This window comes from Pongo pygmaeus, chromosome 8, assembly GCF_028885625.2.
Source record: "Pongo pygmaeus isolate AG05252 chromosome 8, NHGRI_mPonPyg2-v2.0_pri, whole genome shotgun sequence".
NCBI lineage: Eukaryota > Metazoa > Chordata > Mammalia > Primates > Hominidae > Pongo > Pongo pygmaeus.
The window spans coordinates 120,649,331-120,670,267 of record NC_072381.2 but is presented as its reverse complement, the minus strand read 5'-3'; the positions used below and the strand labels follow the sequence as shown (position 1 = coordinate 120,670,267).

The 20,937-nt window shown below is 34.9% G+C and overlaps 1 protein-coding gene across 3 annotated transcripts in view; it reads right to left on the bottom strand.

Moving 5' to 3' along the window:
- ATRNL1 (attractin like 1) overlaps nt 1–20,937 on the bottom strand; it is an 839,395-nt gene that overhangs the window by 655,135 nt on the left and 163,323 nt on the right. For all 3 annotated transcript variants that reach the window (XM_054503866.2, XM_063670302.1, XM_063670303.1), the window contains exons 11-13: nt 14,600–14,684; nt 12,863–13,071; nt 11,424–11,542 (exon numbers count right to left, since the gene is read on the bottom strand). In XM_054503866.2, the coding sequence (XP_054359841.1) occupies nt 11,424–11,542; nt 12,863–13,071; nt 14,600–14,684 (413 nt within the window). The remainder of the gene's footprint in view (nt 1–11,423; nt 11,543–12,862; nt 13,072–14,599; nt 14,685–20,937) is intronic.

Genomic DNA, 20,937 nt, shown 5'->3' with positions numbered 1-20,937 from the left:
GTCTCAATAAGTGGAAAATGTCGAATAGGGATTTTAACAGTAATACTGTTAGAATTGTCATGATTATTTCCAATAACCAACTGGAAATTGAACATTGGTCTACACCTCTTAATTTAACTATAGAATAAAGAGGAGTTTGCCAGCAAGTCTAATTATCCCTAAACGGGCATCTTTTGGTAGAATGTTCCTTCCCTGGCTTGGCATAAATGTAAATGAGACTATGATTAGAAATCTGTCTCAAACATTAGCTACTATAGCAGAAATTGGCTACACTTGCCCATCAAACATCTTTAAATTCTCTTGCTAAAGTTGTTTTAGATAACACGATTGCTTTGGCCTATCCGTTGACTGAAGAGGGAAGAGTGTGTGCAACAGATGACACCTCCTATTGCCCTTGGAAAATTATGTCCAACATGATAGAAATTCAGTTTTAAGAAATCAACAAATGAGATAATTGATTAAAACAAGTAGATTCCTCTTCTGGCTTGTTGTTGGTATATTTGATTTTGACCAACTTGATTCACGGGAGCACCTATTAAGAAGTATACTTCAGTCTCTTAATATTACCCTCATGATAGTATTATAATAGTCTCCTTAGTAGGCCATATCCTCTCAAAAGTCTTTATTATTATTTTATTATTATTATTTTTTGAGACAGAGTCTTGCTCTGTCGCCCAGGCTGGAGTGCAGTGGTGCGATCTCGGCTTACTGCAAGCTCCACATCTCGAGTTCACGCCATTGTCCTGCCTCAGCCTCCTGAGTAGCTGGGACTACAGGCGCCCACCACCACACCCAGCTAATTTTTTGTATTTTTAGTAGAGATGGGGTTTCACTGTGTTAGCCAGGATGGTCTCGATCTCCTGACCTCGTGATCCACCTGCCTCAGCCTCCCAAAGTGCTGGGATTACAGGTGTAAGCCACCGTGCCCAGCCCCTCTCAAGTCTTAAATGTTCATATGCAGCCATCTGTTATACATCAGATGGTCTCACTATAGTTAAAATAATAAAAACACAAAGAGAATATTAAAAAATCATCCAACTGACTTGACATTGCAAATTGTGAATTCCATATTCAGACCAAACAAGTCCATTATGATAGTGACAGAAAGTAGTATTAGTGCCTAAGGTTTTTGGTCAATTTCTCAAAACTGACAGCTGGCCAAAAGGGGAGATTAAATTAAATTTGGCCTGATTTAGTATGTAAACAAACTGCAACCTAATTTATGAGTGTATTCTTATAACAGATAGCTTAGTCTCAGCTAATCACAGCAGCTGAGCTTCAGCCAAACACATGCTGCCAACTGATCAGACTATTTCCATACAAGGCAAATGCCTCATCACACCATGCCCAAATAGGGCAAATGGTGACCTGTAGCCAGTCAAGATGTTCCTAAATGTCACTTCCTTTTTCTGTCTAAAAATACTTCCTGCCCACATTGATAGCTGGAGGTGTCCGAAGCTCTTGGTTCAGAATGCTGCTCAATTCATGAAGCAGTCTTTGTTCAAATAAGCTCTGCTAAATTTATTTTGTCTTAAGTTTTTCTTTTAACAAGTTAAACTATTGTTCTTGGAATTGGAATGAATGTTTATTAAAAAATAAAGTGTGCAAATTACATAATTTGAAACAGGCACCATCTAATAAAAACTTTTTTCAGTGAATTAGAAAACAGCCTTCCAATTCAAGAACTAAAATCATGTACAAAGTCATTTCCATTAATGATGACATGAAATGGTTCTAGTCTTAATAAAAGTATCATGCAGACCCCTGGGAATGAGGCAGAAATGAAAAGTAGTAAAAGGTAAAGAGATGCTTTATCAAAATCCAATACAATATAAAAAGATAAATGACTGTCACAACAACTCAAACTAATTTTACTTCCATAGACACTAAATAATGGTTCTGGTTAATTGAGATTTCTTCTGTACATATCTGTCACATTTCCTCCATTGAGGCTTCAAAGAATCTGCAAAAGTTTTATTTTATTTCCAAATCTACGTAATGTAATCATATTTCAACTAATCCTGGCATTGAGAGATTAAAAGTTAATTTCCAAGAAAGAAAAAAAGTAGACAATATAGAAACTTTGATGATGGTTCCTTACATATACCCAGGTTCAGATAATTCACATATTATCAATACCTATGATAAAACCTAACTCATGAAAAATAGATATTAAAATTTTTGGCTCAACTTTTCCTGTGGCTCTACTTTATAAGAAAAGAAAATACAAAGATTTAATGCTAAACATTGAGCCCCCACCTCAATCTTTTTGTTTTGTTTTGACTATAGGTATAAACACCTCAGGCCTTCTCATGTAAGGGAGCTAAATATTTGTTTTCACTCAATAAAGTTAAGAGTTAAAATTAAGTTATAGCTATCCTATAGATAAAATTTATTGAAGCAATTTTTAACCACTTAGAGACTTTAAATTTCACTCACCAAGTATTTATTTATAAGCCACTTCCTTCATAAAATACATTGCCATCACCTCCATTCCAAAGTTGTTAATTTCTATTAGAGCATATTATACTTACTGTAAAGTAATAGATAAAAAGTACCCAGACATAATTTTTGTCTTTATTCATCCTAAAAAATTACAGAAGATACATTTTTGTAAATTTCAAATCACTTTATGACTTTTTCAACCACTCCATTTTCATTAGAAACATAAACTTTCTCATTGTTATTTGTTCTGATTCATAATTTTTTGTCTTCATATAGTATATAAATATTAGCATTATTCTATATAATCATTATAGTTCTAAACATTTGATAGCTAACAAAAATAATTAAATTTACCTGAAGTATCAGATAAATAAAATAACCTATAAAAATGACATGAGAATGGCTAAACATGTTGGAATAAGAAAAAGAATAATAGTTTTATGTCAATCTTTAGAATAACAATGGTAACAGAGTCTCCATCCAAAGAACTCTACTGCTCTTCATTAAGAAAAACATAGTATTTATTGATACTAAACAAGTACAAAAAATGAAAATATATTTCAATCACACATAGAGCCAAGTTAATCAACGGTAAAAGAAAGCTATTATTCTGAAACACAGCTGGCATTTTTGGCCTAATAAACCAGACACACTTATGAATAGTAACCACTACTCTACTGATCTTCACTCTAATATACTGAGATATAAATTTTAAATGAAAATATCTGAGAATAAAGCACATTGTTTGACCTATATGAAATAGGATATCAATGTATATAATCTAGACTGAAATCCCAAAGACCTCTCTTTGCCGTTAACATTTGGTTTAGCTTAATCACAAGACATTCTGATAAAACTGTCTAAAGGACACATTACATCAAATTCTAAATTACGAGTACCATCTGCTCTCTTACACTATCTCATCCAATGCTTTCCTTGTTAACACATCATCATCGAATAAAATATAAAGCAAAACACCACTTTATAAATACTTGATAGCAATTTACATAATACAATTTTTAAGATATGTCTGTTTTCACTCAGATATGTTGTATTTTCATATCTAAATGTCTGTCATGGACTGAAAGTTTGCATCTCCCAAAATTCATATTTTGAAACCCAATCCCACTGTGATGTTATTAGGAGGTGCAACTTTTGGGAGGTAATTTAATCATAATGGTGGAGTCCTCATATATGGGATTAACACCATTATAAGCGGTTGAAGACACAAGAGCTCCCCTTCTACCAGGGGAGGAAGCAGTGAAAAGACATCTTCTGTGAACCAGAAAGTAGGCCGTTACCAGATACCAAATCTACTAGCACCAAGATCTTGGACTTCCCAGCCTTCAGAACAGTAAAAGTATGGGAAAACGATAGACAAAACATAAAGTTGGATCAGGCAAAATTTATTGATATGGGCTCACTAAGCAGAAATTATACATTCAATGTTATAGGTTGGAGAGTCAGAAAGGGCTCTTTTTGTTAGTTGGCTAAAACATAGACCAAAAGGTGGCCCACAGTGAGTGACTTGGAAATGCTGGATCTGCCTTGGTTTAATATAGAAGACATTTAATGGCTTAGGGAGATTGGAATGTTAGAGTGGATTTGTCCTTTAAGATCTGCTCACCCTCACTGAGAGGGTCCAGAAGACACACCTTTCACCAGTATTGAAAGGAATAAACTTGGGAGGGGAGCACTGGCATCCTTGAAGAGCTCCATGATTGTTCTTTTCTGTATGCCCAGCCTTGCAGTGGGAAGTGCAGCCACTGAATTGGGAAACATAAATGCAACAGGAATAATTGGATCTAGGTTGGCAGGGGCCAGGTAGCAGCACTCAACTAACAAAGGTAAGGTGGGTGAGGTTACTATGATGAACAGCAGAGTTAAAGCAGCAATTGGAATAGTCTGACTTGCTTACATCTATGGCATTGGTGAGTTGAGCATGAGGTTGTTCCTAGGAGTAAAATATATAGAAATCCTACTAAATCCTAACTATGCTCTGGGGAAAGGGAAATAATCAGTATCAGTACTAGATGCTGGTTCTAAACTGACATTAATTCCAGGAGACCCAAAACATCACTGTGGGCCACCAGTCAGAGGCTTGTGACTGCCAGATGATCAATGGAATTCAGGTCCCTCTCACAGTGGGCCCACTGGGTCCCAAACCCATCCTGTGGCTATTTTCCCAGTTCCAGAATGCATAATTGGAATAGACATACTCAGCAGCTGAAAGAAAACTCACACTGGTTCCTTGACCTGTGGAGTGAGGACAATTATGGAGGGAAAAGCCAAGAAGAAGCCACTAAACAGCCTCTATGTAGAAAAATGGTAAGCCAAAAGCAATACTCCATTCCTGGAGGGATTGCAAAGATTAGTGCCACAATCAAGGACTTAAAGGATGCCGGGGTGGTAATTCCCACCATATTCCCATGGAATTTGCCTATTTAGTCTATGCAGAAGACAGACGGATTTTGGAGAATAACAGTGAATTACCATAAGCTTAACCGAGTGGTAATACCAATTATAATTGCCTTATCAGATGTGGTTTAATTGCTTGTGCAATTAACACATTCCCTTGCAACTGGCAAGCAGCTAAACATCTGGCAAATGCTTCTTTCTTGAAATTTGTTAGTAAAGATTACTAGAAGCAGTTCGTTTTCAGCTGGCAATGGTAGCAATACATCTTCACTGTTCTACCTCAGGAGTATACCAACTCTCCACTCCTATGTAATAATTTAGTTCTGAGGAATTTAACTGCCTTTTCATTCCACAAGACATCACACTGATCCATAATATTGATAACATCACACAGATTGGACCTAGTGAGCAAGATGTAGCAACTACTCTAGACTTACTGGCAAGATATTTGGTGTTAGAGGTTGGGAAATAAATTCATCTAAAATTCAGGGGCCTTCTAACTCAGTGAAATCTCTAGGGGTCTAGCAGTACGGGGCATGTGAAGATATCCCTTTCAAAGGTGAATGTTAAGTTGTTGCCTCTGGCCTCTCCTATAACCAAAAGAAAAAAGAGGGAGAATGTCTAATAGGCCTCTTTGGATTTTGGAGGTAACACATTCCTCATTGGGGTATGTTAGTTTGACCCATTTACCAAGTGATCTAAAAAGCTGCGAATTCCAAGTAGATCTCAGAATAAGAGAGGGCTCTGCAACAGGTCCAGGCTATTATACAAGCTCTGCCAGTTGGGCTACATGATCCTGCAGATGCAATGGTACATGAAATATCAGTGGCAGACAGGATGCTGTTTGGAGCCTTTGGCAGGCCCCTGTAGGCAAATAACAGTGCAGACCCTTAGGATTTTGTAGCAAAACATCACCATCCTCTGCAGATACTACTCTCCTTTAGCAGAAACAGCTCTTGGTCTGCTACTGGGCCTTAATAGAAACTGAATGTTTAACCATGGGCCACCAAATTATCATGTGATTTCAGCCCATCATGAACTGGGTGTTATCTGACCCACCAACCCATGAGGTTGGGTATGCACAGCAGCACTCTATCAATAAAAGTGGTATATACATGATCAGGCTCAAGGAGGCCCAGAAGGAGCAACTAAGTCACATGAAGAGGCCCAAATGCCCACAATCCCCACTTCTGCCATACTGCCTTCTCTCTCCCAGTCTGACCTATCGCTTCATGAGAAGTTCCCTAGATCACTTGACAGAGGAAGAGAAGACTGGTTTCATTTACAGATGGTTCTGCACAATATGCAGGTACCACCCAAAAAAGGACTGCTGAAGTTCTGCTACCCCTTCCTGGGACCTCCCTGAAGTACAGTAGTGAAAGGAAATCTTCCCAGTGGGCAAAATCAAGCAGTGCTACTCATTGTTCATTCTGTTTGGAAGAAGAAATGGCCAGATGTGCAATTATGTATGGATTCATGGGCTGTGGCCAATGGTTTGTCTGTATGGTCAGGAACTTGGAAGGAACATGAATGGAAAATTGGTGACAAAAAAAAATTTGTGGAAAAGGGATGTGGACAGATCTCACTGAATGACAAATCAGTGAAGATACTTGTATCCAGCATAAATGTTTACCAAAAGGTGACATCAGTAAAAGAGTATTTTAATAATCACATGTATAAGATGACCACTTCTGTGGATACCTTCTTCCCTAGCCACCTGTGTCATCACCCAACAGGCTCATGGACAAAGTGGCCATGGTGGCAGGGATGGAGATTATGCATGGGCTCAGCAAAATGGACTTCCATCCACCAAGGCCAACCTGGCTATGACCACTGCTGAGTACCCAATATGCCAGTAGCAGAAACCAACACTGAGCTCCTGATATGGTTCCATCCCCCTAGGTAATCAGCCAGCTACCTGGAGGCAGGTTGATACAGCTTCAATCAAGGAAAGGGAAGCATTTTGTTTTTGCTGAAACAGACGTTTATTCTGGCAATAGATTTGCCTTCCTTGCTCACAATGCTTCTGCCATAACTCCCATCAGTAAACTTACAGAATTCTTTCTCTACTAGCTTGGTATTCCACACAGCATTGCTTCTGACCAAGGAACTCACATCACAGCACATGGAGGACAGCAATGGGCCTATGCTCATTGGTCTTATCATGTTCCCTACAATTGTCAAGCAACTTGTTTCATAAAACAGTGGAATGGGCTTTTCACGATTCAGTTACAGTGCCAGCTACGTAGTAATACCTTGCAAGGCTGAGAGAAGGGTTCTCCAGAAAGCCACATAAGCTCTGGGTCAGCATCCAATATATGGTGCTTTTTCTCTCACAGCCAGCATATATGGGCCCAAGAATCAAGGGGTGGAAATGGGAGTGGTACTACTCACTATTTTCCCTAGTAATTCATCAGCAAAATGTTTCTTCCTACTCCTGTGACCTTATTCTTTGCTGACCTAGATGTCTTAATTCCAGAGGAAGGAATAATTTTTTCCAGAAAACACAACACTGATTCCATAGAATTGGAAATTAAGACTGCCACTTGGCCACTTTGGGTTCCTTACACCTCTAAATCATCAGTCAAAGAAGAGTTACTGTGCTGGTTGGGGTGACTGCTTCTAGTACAGGGAAACTGAACGGCTACTTCACACAGGAGGCTAGGAAGAATATGTCTAGAATACAGGAGATCCCTTATGGCATCTTTCAGTATTACCATACCCTACACCCTGTGTGTTGGGCCATTCTTGCATTGCTATAAAGGAATACTTGAAATCGGGTAATTCATAAAGAAACGAGGTTTAGTTGGCTCACAGTTCTGCAAGCTTTACAGGAAATGTGGCACCAGCATCTGCTCTGCTTCTGCAGAGGCCTCAGGGAACTTTTACTCATTGCAGAAGGCAAAGTGGCAGCAAGCATCTCACATGGCAGAATAGGAGCAAGAGTGAGAATGGAGGTGGAGGTGCCACATACTTTTAAACAACCAGATCTCAAGTGAACCCAGAGCGAGAGTTCACTTATCAACAAGCGGATGGCCCAAGCCATTCATGAGGGATCCACTCCTGTAATCCAAACACCTCCTACCAAGCCCCACCTCCAAGACTGGGGATTACATTTCAACAGAAATTTGGGCAGGGACAAATGTCCAAATTATATTACCCTGTGATTAAGATCAATGGAAAACTACAACAATCCAATTCAAGCAGGACTACTAATGAAGAATGACCCTTCAAGAATAAAGGTTTGAGTCACCCCAACAGATAAAAAACCACAAGCAGGTAAGGTGCTTGCTGAAGGTAAAGGAAATACAGAATGGTTAGGTGAGAATATACGTATAATCCAGTCTATCATTGATGGATATCTGGGTTGGTTCCAAGTCTTTGCTATTGTGAACAGTGCTGCAATAAACATACGTGTGCATTTGTCTTTATAGGAACATGATTTACAATCCTTTAGGTATATACCCAGTAATGGGATGGCTGGGTCAAATGGTATTTCTAGTTCTAGATCCTTGAGGAATTGCTGGGGCCTGTCATGGGGTGGGGACAGAGGAGAGGGATAGCATTAGGAGATATACCTAACGTAAATGACGAATTAATAGGTGCAGCACACCAACATGGCACATGTATACATATGTAACAAACCTGCACATTGTGCACATGTACCCTAGAACTTAAAGTATAATAAAAAAAGAATATACGTATAAATATTAGCTACAACCACATGATCAGTTACAGAAATAAGGACTGTATTTCCTCCTCATTTTGCTAAGAATACATCTGTGTGTGTGTGTGTGTGTGTTAATATCTTTGTTTTCTTTCCTCTCTTATTCCCTCATCATGTAACATAAGATGCTCATATCAGAATTTAAGTACTGTTGATTTTACATCATAGTATTTAAGTTACAGAATATCAAGGAGAGGAGTAAATATCACTCAAGGACTTTACCTCCTTTTCTGGGAAAGAGATTGATGTGTTTTCCAGTTGTACACAGGATACTTGTAACATGTTAGGTAGAATTATGACCTTGTTATTATCTTCATTTGAAAATTAAGTATGGTTTATGTAGATATGTATAGGTGACAAGTTGACAAGGGGTAGACTTGTGATGGTTAATTTTATGTGTCAACTTTTCCAAGACATGGGGTGGCCACATATTAAGCTAAGCATTATTTCTGGATATGCCTGTCGGGGGCGGTTCTGGATGAGACTGATTGGTAAACCAAGTAAAGTAAAATGTTCTCCCTATGGTGGGCATCATCCAATCCATTGAGGACCTGAAAGAACAACAAAGTAGAGGGAGAAAGAATTTCCTCTCTCTGCCTTTTCTTGCTCTTGGACTGAGACTTACACCATCTGCACTCCTGGTTCTCAAGCCTCCATACGTAGAGTAGAATTTACATCATCAGCTTTCCTGGGTCTTCAGTTTGCATATGGCAGATCCTGGGACTTTTCAGCCTTCATAACCACATGAGCCAATTTCTTATAATAAATCTCATTATATATATACATATATTTATATATTATATATAAACAAATATATATTATATTTATATATTTATATATATTTGTTTATATATTAATATGTAATATATAAACAAATATATAGATATATAAACAAATATATAATATATAAACAAATAAATTGTTTATATATTTACATATAATATATAAACAAATATATAATATACAAATATATAAACAAATAAACAAATATATAAACAAATATTTATATATAATATATAAACATATATTATATATTTATATATATAAACTGTGTATGTGTATATATATATATAGACAGATTCTGTTTCTCTGAAGAACTGTAATACAAGTCCCTGATTCCCATGTCTTATTTTATTTAACTCCGACTTCTACTAAAATAACTCCCATTAGATGAATATTAGTGGATATCTTCAAACGTAATTTAAATTTCCAAAGCATAACCATGTTATATTTATGTTAAAACTCAAATAAAATTGAAGTATATCTTGTTATTAAAACAACTTGTATCACTGGAAAGTATATAACAACAGAGTATGTATGAAAACAAAAGGGTTCAATCTAATGAATCAGTAACTGCAAATTTCCCTCAATTTTAAGTTCTGAATATTAGATTAAAATCATAAAACTTACATATTTTGAATTATTAATTAGTGAAGAATTTTTTTAATTATACAATCAAATTTTTTACTTAGTTTCAACTCCCTTTTCTTTGCCTTTTACCTCTGCCTGCTATCTTGAAAAACAAGTAGATACTTTCAGTAATAAAAATTCCAAAAAAGAAAAAATAATACATTATATTGAGTTGGAAATATGTATCCATGCTATTTATTTTTACTCAAGCTATAGGCCCATGAAAGAATCTTTGGGCTGGGTGCAGTGCCTCATGCCTGTAATCCCAGCACTTTGGGAGGCTGAGGTGGGCACATCACTTGAGGCCAGGAGTTCAAGACCAGCCTGGCCAACAGGGTGAAACCCTGTCTCTACTAAAATATAAAAATTAGCCAGGCATGGTGGTGCTTGCCTATAATCCCAGCTACTCAGGAGGCTGGCACAAGAATCACTTGAACCCAGGAGGTGGAGGTTGCAGTGAGCCGAGATCATGCCACTGCATTCCAGCCTGGGTGATAGAGTGAGACTCTGTCTCAAAAACACAAAACAAAACAAAAAAATATTTAATCCTACTAAATACTACTTTTTAAAATTTTTCCCTTCGATTTGTTGATATCTCCTACATAACACAGAATGTTTAGATGCTACCACTTAAAATCTTAATTTTTGCTGCTCTTAATCCATTTTCATCTACCATAAATATTTTATGTTTTTTTATTCTGCAATATATAGAACAGCCCTCCCACAACAAATAAACAAATAAACAAATAATTATAGGGCTTAAAATGTCAATAGTGCTAAAACTCTACTTTAGATGAAAAAGGACTTTAAAAAATTTTATAAAATTGTAGAATGTTTAGCAGCATCCCTTGCTTCTACCTATTAGATGCCAATAGCAGCTCCACATTTGTGACAACCAAAACGTCTCTGTGAAATGTCCCCTGTGAGACAAAATTGCCTCAACTTGAGAACCACTAATGTATAGACAGTTAAAAGAGAAACTACTACTACCAACAGCTCAGGTTAAACTTACACACAAAATGTGAAAACAAAGCACTAGACCACACGACCACTAATGCATGTCTGACAGGAATCCAATGGAAATTATTTCAATACCTACTTATGTAATCTTATTTTCATCAGCACAGAAGACAACATTTATAGTTATAGTCTTTTTTAATATCAGTTTTGAAAAAGTGTTCCCAGTCTCATCCATGAAAAGAAGTAAAGTTGATGGATCCAAAATGGAATCTAGACTGACAAATTTGAACAACAAACCAGTCTAACTTTACAATTTGCCAAGAAGTGAATGATTCCCTATATACTTTCAAAGTGTCTTAATGTGTAAAGTGTTTTTTTCCTACAGTGCTACTAAATGGTAAGCTAATGATCATAAAGCAGCAGTCTGTTATAACTACAGCACCATTTACCCATAAATACTAACCATACTGCAGTTACTATTTGCCGAAATGCATTTCTTGTCATCACACCATTGGCACCCATTTGTATTGGCAGTACAGCTGGCACAATCTGCATATCTGTAACATCTGTCATCAGAAGCAGCTATAATACAAATGGGAGACAACATATCAGCATGGAAAAGAAAATCTTACTCTTGTTAATTTACAATATCTATTTAAGAATCATTAAGAATCACTAAGACATTTTTTAACCAAAGAAATGACCTTCAATTTCAAAGTAAGTTTTCTAAAGATTAAGATAACTTTTGTAGTTCAATTGTGTTTACAGGATTTTCGAGACCTTTTATCCCCATTTTAATTATTCAATATACAAGGATCCTACAGCCATTTTAAATTCATACATTTTGGGCCAGGCGCGGTAGCTCATGCCTGCAATCCCAGAACTTTTAAAAGCCAAGGTAGGTAGATCACTTGAGGTCAGGAGTTCAAGACAAGCCTGGCCAACATCACGAAACCCATCTCTACTAAAAATACAAAAATTAGCCAGGCGTGGTGGCACATGCCTGTAATTCCAGCTACTCGGAAAGCTAAGGCAGCAGAATTGCTTGAACCCAGGAGACAGAGTTTGATCACACCACTGCACTCCAGCCTGGGTGACAGAGTGAGACTCTGTCTCAAAAAATAAACTAAAATAAATAAATTCACATATTTTAGAGAAGGTCAAAGGATTTACATATATTTTACTGAACAAAGTGTATTACTATACATACAAAAGAAAACATCATAACAAATACTGTTTATCATCCTTTCTAAAGATATAAAAGACATCTGAATTAATATAGATTAGTAAAATTTAAAAATACATTTATTAATTGTAACCTCAAAAATGTATAAAAACTCTCACCACTTAAAAAACCAAAGAATAGTTATCCAAATAATTAATTAGCTAACTGACTAATAATTGACTGGTAACTTTTCATAAGTCTTATTTATTTATTCACCATTTTACAAGAAATATAAAACCAGATCATTAGTCATGAAATGCTATAGCATTTTTTTACTTTATGGTGTGGTTTGGCAATAATTCAGGAAGAAAAAAAAAATACCACATGGAAAATAAATTATTTCATTTTATTTCTTTGAATCTAACAGCATTTCTTAGAAATGATGTATTGGAAAGCATTTTAAACTTATATTAGAAAATAATTCATATATATGACCATGTTATATATAAAATATTGATATGTATACTATATATACAGATTTCAAAAATGAAGCTAAAAATAACAATAAAGGTATTAAATTATTAATCACTAGGTTCAAACATTAGAATTCCTAATTATGGTAATACAAATTTTTCATTTCTGTAGCTACTAAAGTAACTCTTATAAGCAGAAGATATTTCTATTTCTGTAGAAGAGAAATTTTGCTGCCAGAAAGACGAAAAGAAAAAGAAATTTACCTGTTTTAGGAGGGCACTTTGCTCTAAGAATATTATTAGTATTCCCAGATTCCCAAGATTCACAGTGATTTTTATTCCAAACACATTTTATCCCGGGACCAGCATTTTTACAAAGTTCTTCATCTCTAAAAGCCTTGCAATTTGGAGGCTTGTATACAAGGATATCATTAAGGAGTACACTAGAAAATCCCCCAAATATATACATGGACCTATTAAAAACAAAACAAGAATCTTAAAGAAACGCTATTAAAAGTCTCTATCTAATGATTTAGTTATAAAAATAAGCATAGATTTAAATACACATTTTATACTATTTTTAAGTACTTGTTAGTACTGTTGTTTAAAATCATATTTCTAGCATATGATATGATATAAAAACACCAGAGGAACTACTATATAATTTCTTGAAGACTTTCCAGAGAAAATAATGAAATATTCTATAAATATTAATATATTAAGAAAACACTAAGTCTTCAAAACATGTTTTATTTTTAATACAAGAAAGGAAAAGAAACAATGATTATATACAACATTCCTTTGTCAGAAAAATAAGTATTGTTTTTAATAATGTAGTAAACAATGTTTTAAAAAAATAGATAATAGCTATACATGGACAAGACACACTTTAGAACTGCTATCTAGAATTATAACTTTTCAATATAGACACAGAATTTTGAAATTAGATACCGAGTTCTTCTTACGGTGTTTCATTCTTTTAAAATAAGAAAACTAAGAGTAAAATAATCAAAAAGATTTTTCAAATTTCAGTCTGGAAAGAGAAGCCTAGACAATACTAAATTAATACTAAGCAGTGCCAAAAAAGGTTGAGATGCCCTTAAAACAGCGTATTTTTCATGTCAAAAATATTATTAACATAATAAATTGAATCAGTCAAAAAAGTCTTCAAGAATGTCTTTTATTATTTAAAAAAGTAAAATAAAAATCAACCAGAGAACCCTAAAGGTTTTATGTTTCACAGCTTTCATTTATTACTGTTTGGACAGCCAATTGACATCAGTTACACAGTTTCATTGTGGTTAAGTCATTTAGTGGCAATAGTGAAGAATTTTTACATATTTAGGATAAGGTGGTAATAAAATGGGCTTATAAAAAGGTCATTCTGATTTACAAATGTTAAGCTACTAAATGAGCTAGCAGATTGTTTACTGTCACTGGATTCCAAATTACCAAATTTTTGCCATAGAAATACAAAAATTATATTAACTTAAATGGGGAAGGCAATGTAATGACCATTGAGTCCAATTTCTCAATGGATATAAGGATTTTAAGGTCCAGAGAAGTTAAGAGACTTGTCAAAAATCACACATTTAGTAAATGACAGAACTAAAATGAGAATCTAATTCTTCTCACTTTCCTTGTTCTCCTTGATAGAAATATGGGGCTAGCCTATCATTTCAGTTCCATCTTTTTAAAAGAAGAGTCATTCCTTATCTGATCTCTGGAAAAAGAAAAGAAGGCAGGATGACATAAAAGGGTATCTGATGTCTTATCTCAGCACCTTTCCTTTACCTACTCCCATGTCCCTTAAATATATTAAACAAGAAAGGAAAAAAAGATACGACTGACAAATCAAAATGTATTCTGTGGTAGAGAAGAGATGCATAAAATCCAATACCATTAAGTACCAATGATAATTTTCAAAAAGAATACCAGAATATGAGGATAGTATGACTGATATAAGTGACCCTCTAAAAATTGGAAATGTGCTTCTTTTACCCATTAATGACTACTGCAGAGTGTCCAAATCTGTTGACATCTCTATGAAGATTTGGTTTTGGTAGTATTTTCCATTCATCACAAGCTAGAAAAAAGAAAACAGAAAAACAAAAAATGAAATAAAAGAATAAACTAAGACAAACAATATAAAAACATCATTGGCCGAATTAAAGATGTACTATGCACAAGCAGGAAGCAAAAAAAAATTCTCATTAATTTTCCATGACCTACAATTTAGTATAATTACTCAACTAACATTATTCATTAAATAAAAATAACTCTTGCCTAGAATTCTCACAAATAATTTTAAGCATATGAGAACAAGAAAATGAAAAGAATGAACTTAGAGGTATTTTATATTGGAAGAAAATTTTGAAGACATATATTTATTAAATATTCCAGGTAAAACTTATGAATGTCAGTATAGGGCACACCTATTTGAAAGTTATATACTAAATCAAATATGACATGTACGTATACAAAAGTCAATGGCATATACAATGTTCACTGAAAGAATACCTAAAAATATAATCATCAGGATAAAACATTTAAATCACTTTAATGATTTGAATTCTCAAAAGAAAAGCTTTTTTATGTAGAAGCGAATTATTTTAACTGCAAAACTTCTAGATAAAAAAATGAAAATCATAAATAATCTATGAACTATATAAAAACTATGGAAAGTGGTTAAGAAAAATGTGTATTATTTCAATATAAACTCAGAACTGACATATATACTAACGTAAATTTGAGATTTAAAATAATTCATCATTCAGTGACTAGGAACATTCTCAATACAGTGTTTTAGATTTCAACTTCTTAGAAATGTCATATTTATAAAGGCATGCCTTGGTATTTCATAAAAGCATATAGATATAACAAGATTTTTTAAAACAAATTAATTTTGTTTAGGTAAAAGCCTTTATGGAACAAGAAAATCATTTTAAGTACAGTTAGTTGTAAAAGTTAAAGTAATGAATTACTTGTTTTCTTATTTAAGTAATTACATCTATAACAATAATAAAATAAATTTGGTTTCAACTCAATATTTTATTAATGAACATCAAAAAATTATAAAAACCAAAACTGTAAGTTTAGAAAATGATGCTGAACACCAACATGGCACATGTATACATATGTAACAAACATGCACGTTGTGCACATGAACCCTAGAACTTAAAGTATAATTAAAAAAAAAAAGGAAGAAAATGATGCTGAAAGACTGAGAACAATAAAATACATGTTGACTTGTACATGCTAAGGTATAATCCAGGAAACACAAATCTCCCCCGAAAAAGTGTATTCATTTAGTTTGTATAATCTGTCTTTTTAGTCCACATGGTATATTTGCCTATTAAATATTCTCAAAGAGAGAGTGTAAAAGTACAGAAATCTAACCTAACTTTATTTAACACAGTGTTTTCCCAATGTTTTGTCCAAAGAAGCACTTTTCACATAATGCCTATTAAGATCCTCATGAGTCAATGCTCTGAAGATCACATTTTAGAAAATATTATCATAGAGGCCTATGATAAAGATTAAGATGGCCAATTTTACATGTTAGAGTTACTTTAATAAATGTACATTATATGTTTGTAGCACTATTAGGTTGGTGCAAAATAAATTATACAAAGTATAAATTGTATACTTTTATAAATTAAGTATACATAAAAGTTCCAAAGTGTTTTCATCGCATATCTTAAAATGGTCTTTATAAGAATCCAGTGAAATTGATTGAGCAGGTATTACCCTATGTTAGAAATGAAGAATCAGACCTATGCAAAGGTGAATAACTTCTTTGAGGTCCATTTGATTAACGGATCATATAGTAATTCTGGGTTCAACTTTTTAAGAAACTGCCATTCTGTTTTCCATAGCAGCTGGACAATTTTACATTTTTACCAGTAATGCAAAAGGGTTCATATGTCTCCACATCCTGGTCAACCCTTGTTATCTTCTGTTTTTTTAATCATAGCCATCCTAATGAGTATGAATTAGTATATCATTGTGGTTTTGACTTGCATTCCCTAATGATTAGTGATGTTGAGCATCTTTTCATGTGCTTATTGGACATTTGTATATCTTTGGAGAAATGTCAATTCAACAGCTCATTTAAATTTATAGATACAAGTGGTACTGTGTGCTCACTGTAACCATGTTAGAGTTTTCCATGTTATGAGTATACAAAATATTTACCCATTAAGTCATTAATAATTAGCCTTTTTTTAGATTTTTTCCTATTGCAAGTCATGTTGGTATATTCACTGTTATATGTATCTTGTGCATATTTTGAATGTTTCTCTAGATTTCCAAGAGGTATAAGAAAAGACATAACTTCGATTTTACTAGATTTTCCCAATTTGCTCCCCATAGTAGTTGTGTTGACTCACATTAGCAGTGTACAACAGTTCCTCTTGTTTTATATTCTCTACAACATGTAGTTCTGTCAGACTTTAAATTTTTACCAATCTGATGAATGGCTTGATTTTACATTTTTCCAGTTACTGGTGAGTCAACTTATTTTCACATATATAGGTTATTTGTTTTAGTCTTCTATGAAATCACTGTTTAAGCCTTGCTCATTTTTCTATTTGCTTTTTGTCTTTTTCTTAATAATTCAAATAATTATTGATTAAATACTCTGGATACTAATCCTTTGCTGGCTATATGTATTACCATATATTCTTCCATGCTACAGCATCTTTTTTTCACTTAGTTTATGAAATCTTGTTTTACAGAAAGTTGGTCTTATCTTTAAGTCACCTTATGATCTGTGCTTGTTTATTCAGTAAACAGATTTTAAAACTAATCTTTAATTTTCTAGTAAAGGTTTTTCAGTTGGCTTTTACTATTTTGGTCTTCAATCTTTTTGGAACTTATTTTTGTATATCTGGTAAGCATCAAACTTAATTTTTCCCATATATCATATTTTCCAGATAGTTCCAAGTATATGTCAATGCACTAATTTTCCCAATTTTTGAACATTTATCCTTGAACCACTAACTTGTCCATCATTTATGTACTGTTATAGTTTGCTTTTATTTTATCATTTTTAAATATATACATGTGTGAAGCTCAAAAGTCCAACATTTCTACAAGGTATATCAAAAAAAAAAAATCCACTGCCCCCTATCTTCCCAAAGCATATTCCAGAATCACGGAGGCAAGCACTTTTAATTCTAAACAGCTATAAAGAGTTTTTGTTTTTGTTTTTTGTATTTTCATCTGTCCTAAACAGCATGCCTAGTTCCCAGTTTCAGATAATATGCCTGACTTCCTTCTTCAGACGGTGAAAATTAAGCTCTTACACAGACTTACACACATATACTTCCTCTCCCTCCATTCTCTATACATTTATATTATAATTTTGTTTAGAGCAATATTCAGTTTCTTATTTGTTTTTTAGAGATGGGGAATTGCTATATTGCCTAGACTGGACTAAATTAATTCCTGGGCTCAAGCAATCCTCCTGCCTCAGCCTCCAGAGTTTCTGGAATTATAGGTGCACACCACCACACTCAGCTAATGTTCAGTTTTTATTATCTGTGATAGTATATATCTGTGATATTATTCACAGATAAGCCAGGTAGCATACTACATTTTTATTCTTAAATAACTTACTTTCTCCACAAATTATATTTTCACTTTTTTGCTTAATTTTCTGTATATCTACCACTATTTCTCCCCCAACCCTTTGCCAGATGTGTACATTTCTTCTCAATATCTTCTAATACATCAAGTTATCTGGCAATTTCATTTATTTTGTAAAGACATCCCTCCTGAAACTCCATCTTTCTTCTCCAATCTGAACTTACTGCTCTCTAGGCCCATTACATCATCATAAGGATTCCCTCCATATTTCTCCTCTGTTATATATTCCATTTCTTAGATTTCATCTGTTTATTTAATCTCACATTTCAATAGGAGATATAATCCTGAAGTTTCTAAATAAAGTGTACATTGGAGGCATATTTTTGAGAATCTGCAATTCTAAAAAATAATTTTATTTCACTCTAACACTTTTAGTATGATTTGATTGGTGTTAGAATTCTAACATGGAAAACATTTTCAGATATTGAAGGTACTAGTCCACTCTCTTGGCTTCTCGTATTGCTTTTGTAAGGCACGATGCTATCGAGTCTCATGATTTATTTGTCCTATTTATTTTCTCTCTATATAAGTTTTTAGGTTCTTTTTGTCTTTTTGTAATGAGCTTTGCTGTGAGTCTTTTGTATTCATTTTTCTGGGGCTCAGTAGGCTCTTTTAGTCTTAAAATTTGTGTACTTCAATCCCAAACATATTTTTTGAATTACTCACTTGATAATTTCCTTCCTGTCTAAAATGTTATGTTCTTTGCTTTTTGAATTCTATTACTGAGACACAAAGTTTTCTGGAATAGTCATCTTAAATTTCTCATTTTTTACCCTATTTTCCACTTGTCCATTATTCATAATACTTTATGGAGATTCTTCACTTTATCATCAGATCATTGATTTGTTTTCCTAATTTTAATTTCCAAGAGCCCATTTTTTTCTTTTCTGAATTAACTATTTTTATTAAAATCTCACATTTTGCTTCACAAATGTAACATCTTCTATCCATAAAGATTTAACTTATAATCTCCTCTGTGGATTATCTCTATTTCCTCTAATTTCTTATTTTTTCCTACTCGTTTGACATTTTGGTCAAATTTAGTAACTTTTTGTAATTGTCAAAATAATAACTGGCTGAAAATTTAAGAGTGAGGCACCACAAGAGTCGTTAGGAATTTAGTGCTTAAGAAGGACATGTTGACCTCTGGGATTCTGATCAGGTAGAACCATTTCAGTTACAGACCTCCAAATGTCAGTATTTCTATATGCTTTCTCTTAGGCTGGTCAGATTCCTTCAGATAATTTTCCAGTCTCCTTCCTGGAAACCATAAATCGGAATAACAGCATTTTAGGAAGACCCTAAGTGGATGAAAGTAGCTAGAGGGTTTCACTCTTAAGTATGTATACTTTCATTTAATCCCACTGTTTACAAAATATTCCTTATGCTCTCAGTCATGTTCTGGTTTTCTTTTGTTTTGTTTTTAAAGTACACAAGTCCTACAGAAGAGAAACATTACAGCACAGTAATAGTAATGTAATTATACATGAAGGCAATTAATTTAGACAAATAATAATAAAACATAATTCTACTTCTAGAAGTTATTTGCCTTTCAATACATGTAGTGGTAAGAAGTGACAGCTTTATTACTATCTCCAAGACATCATCTTCAATTATACTAAAAGTTTAAAAAAGAATTACATACAATATTTTTGATAGACATTTGTGCTGTTCAACAAAATATTTCAGTTCCTTTCCTTCTGGCACAAAATTATACTCTTACAATCCCTAGAAGTTGAATGTATCAATTTAATGCAAGCTACTGGAATACCTGTGGTTCTGGTTGGAGGCATTTGATTAGCAATGAAAGCCTATGTCTTCTGTCAGCCTGGGTCCCTAAATAATGACCAAAAAAAAATCGGAGGGGTGTTCCAAGATGGCCGAATAGGAACAGCTCCAGTCTGCAGCTCCCAGTGTGATCGATGCAGAAGATGGGTGATTTCTGCATTTCCAGCTGAGGTACCTGGTTCATCTCACTGGGACTAGTTGGACATTGGGTGCAGCCCACAGTGGGTGAGCCGAAGCAGGGCGGGGCATCACCTCACCCGGGAAGCACAAGGGGTTGGGGGATTTCCCTTTCCTAGCCAAGGGAAGCTGTGACAGACCACCTGTAAAAACGGGACGCTCCTGCCCAAATACTGCGCTTTTCCCAAGGTTTTAGCAATCGGCAGACAAGGAGATTCTCTCCAGTGCCTGGCTCGGCAGGCACCACACCCATAGAGCCTTGCTCACTGCTAGCATGGCAGTCTGAGATCGAACTGCGAGGCGGCAGCCTGGCTGGGGGAGGGGCATCCGCCATTGCTGAGGCTTGACTAGGTAAACAAAGTGGCCAGGAAGCTTGAAGTGGACGGAGCCCATCACAGCTCACCAAGGCCTACTGTCTCTAGACTCCACCTCTGTGGCAAGGGCATAGCTGAACAAAAGGCAGCAGACAACTTCTGCAGACTAAAAGTCCCTGTCTGACAGCTCTGAAGAGGGCAGTGGCTCTCCCAGCATGGCGTTTGAGCTCTGGGAACAAACAGACTGCCTCCTCAAGTGGGTCCCTGACCCCCGTGTAGCCTAACTGGGAGACACCTCCCAGTAGGGGCCGACTGACACCTCATATAGGTGGCTGCCCCTCTGGGATGAAGCTTCCAGAGGGAGGATCAGGCAGTAATATTTGCTGTTCTGCAGCCTCCGCTGGTGAT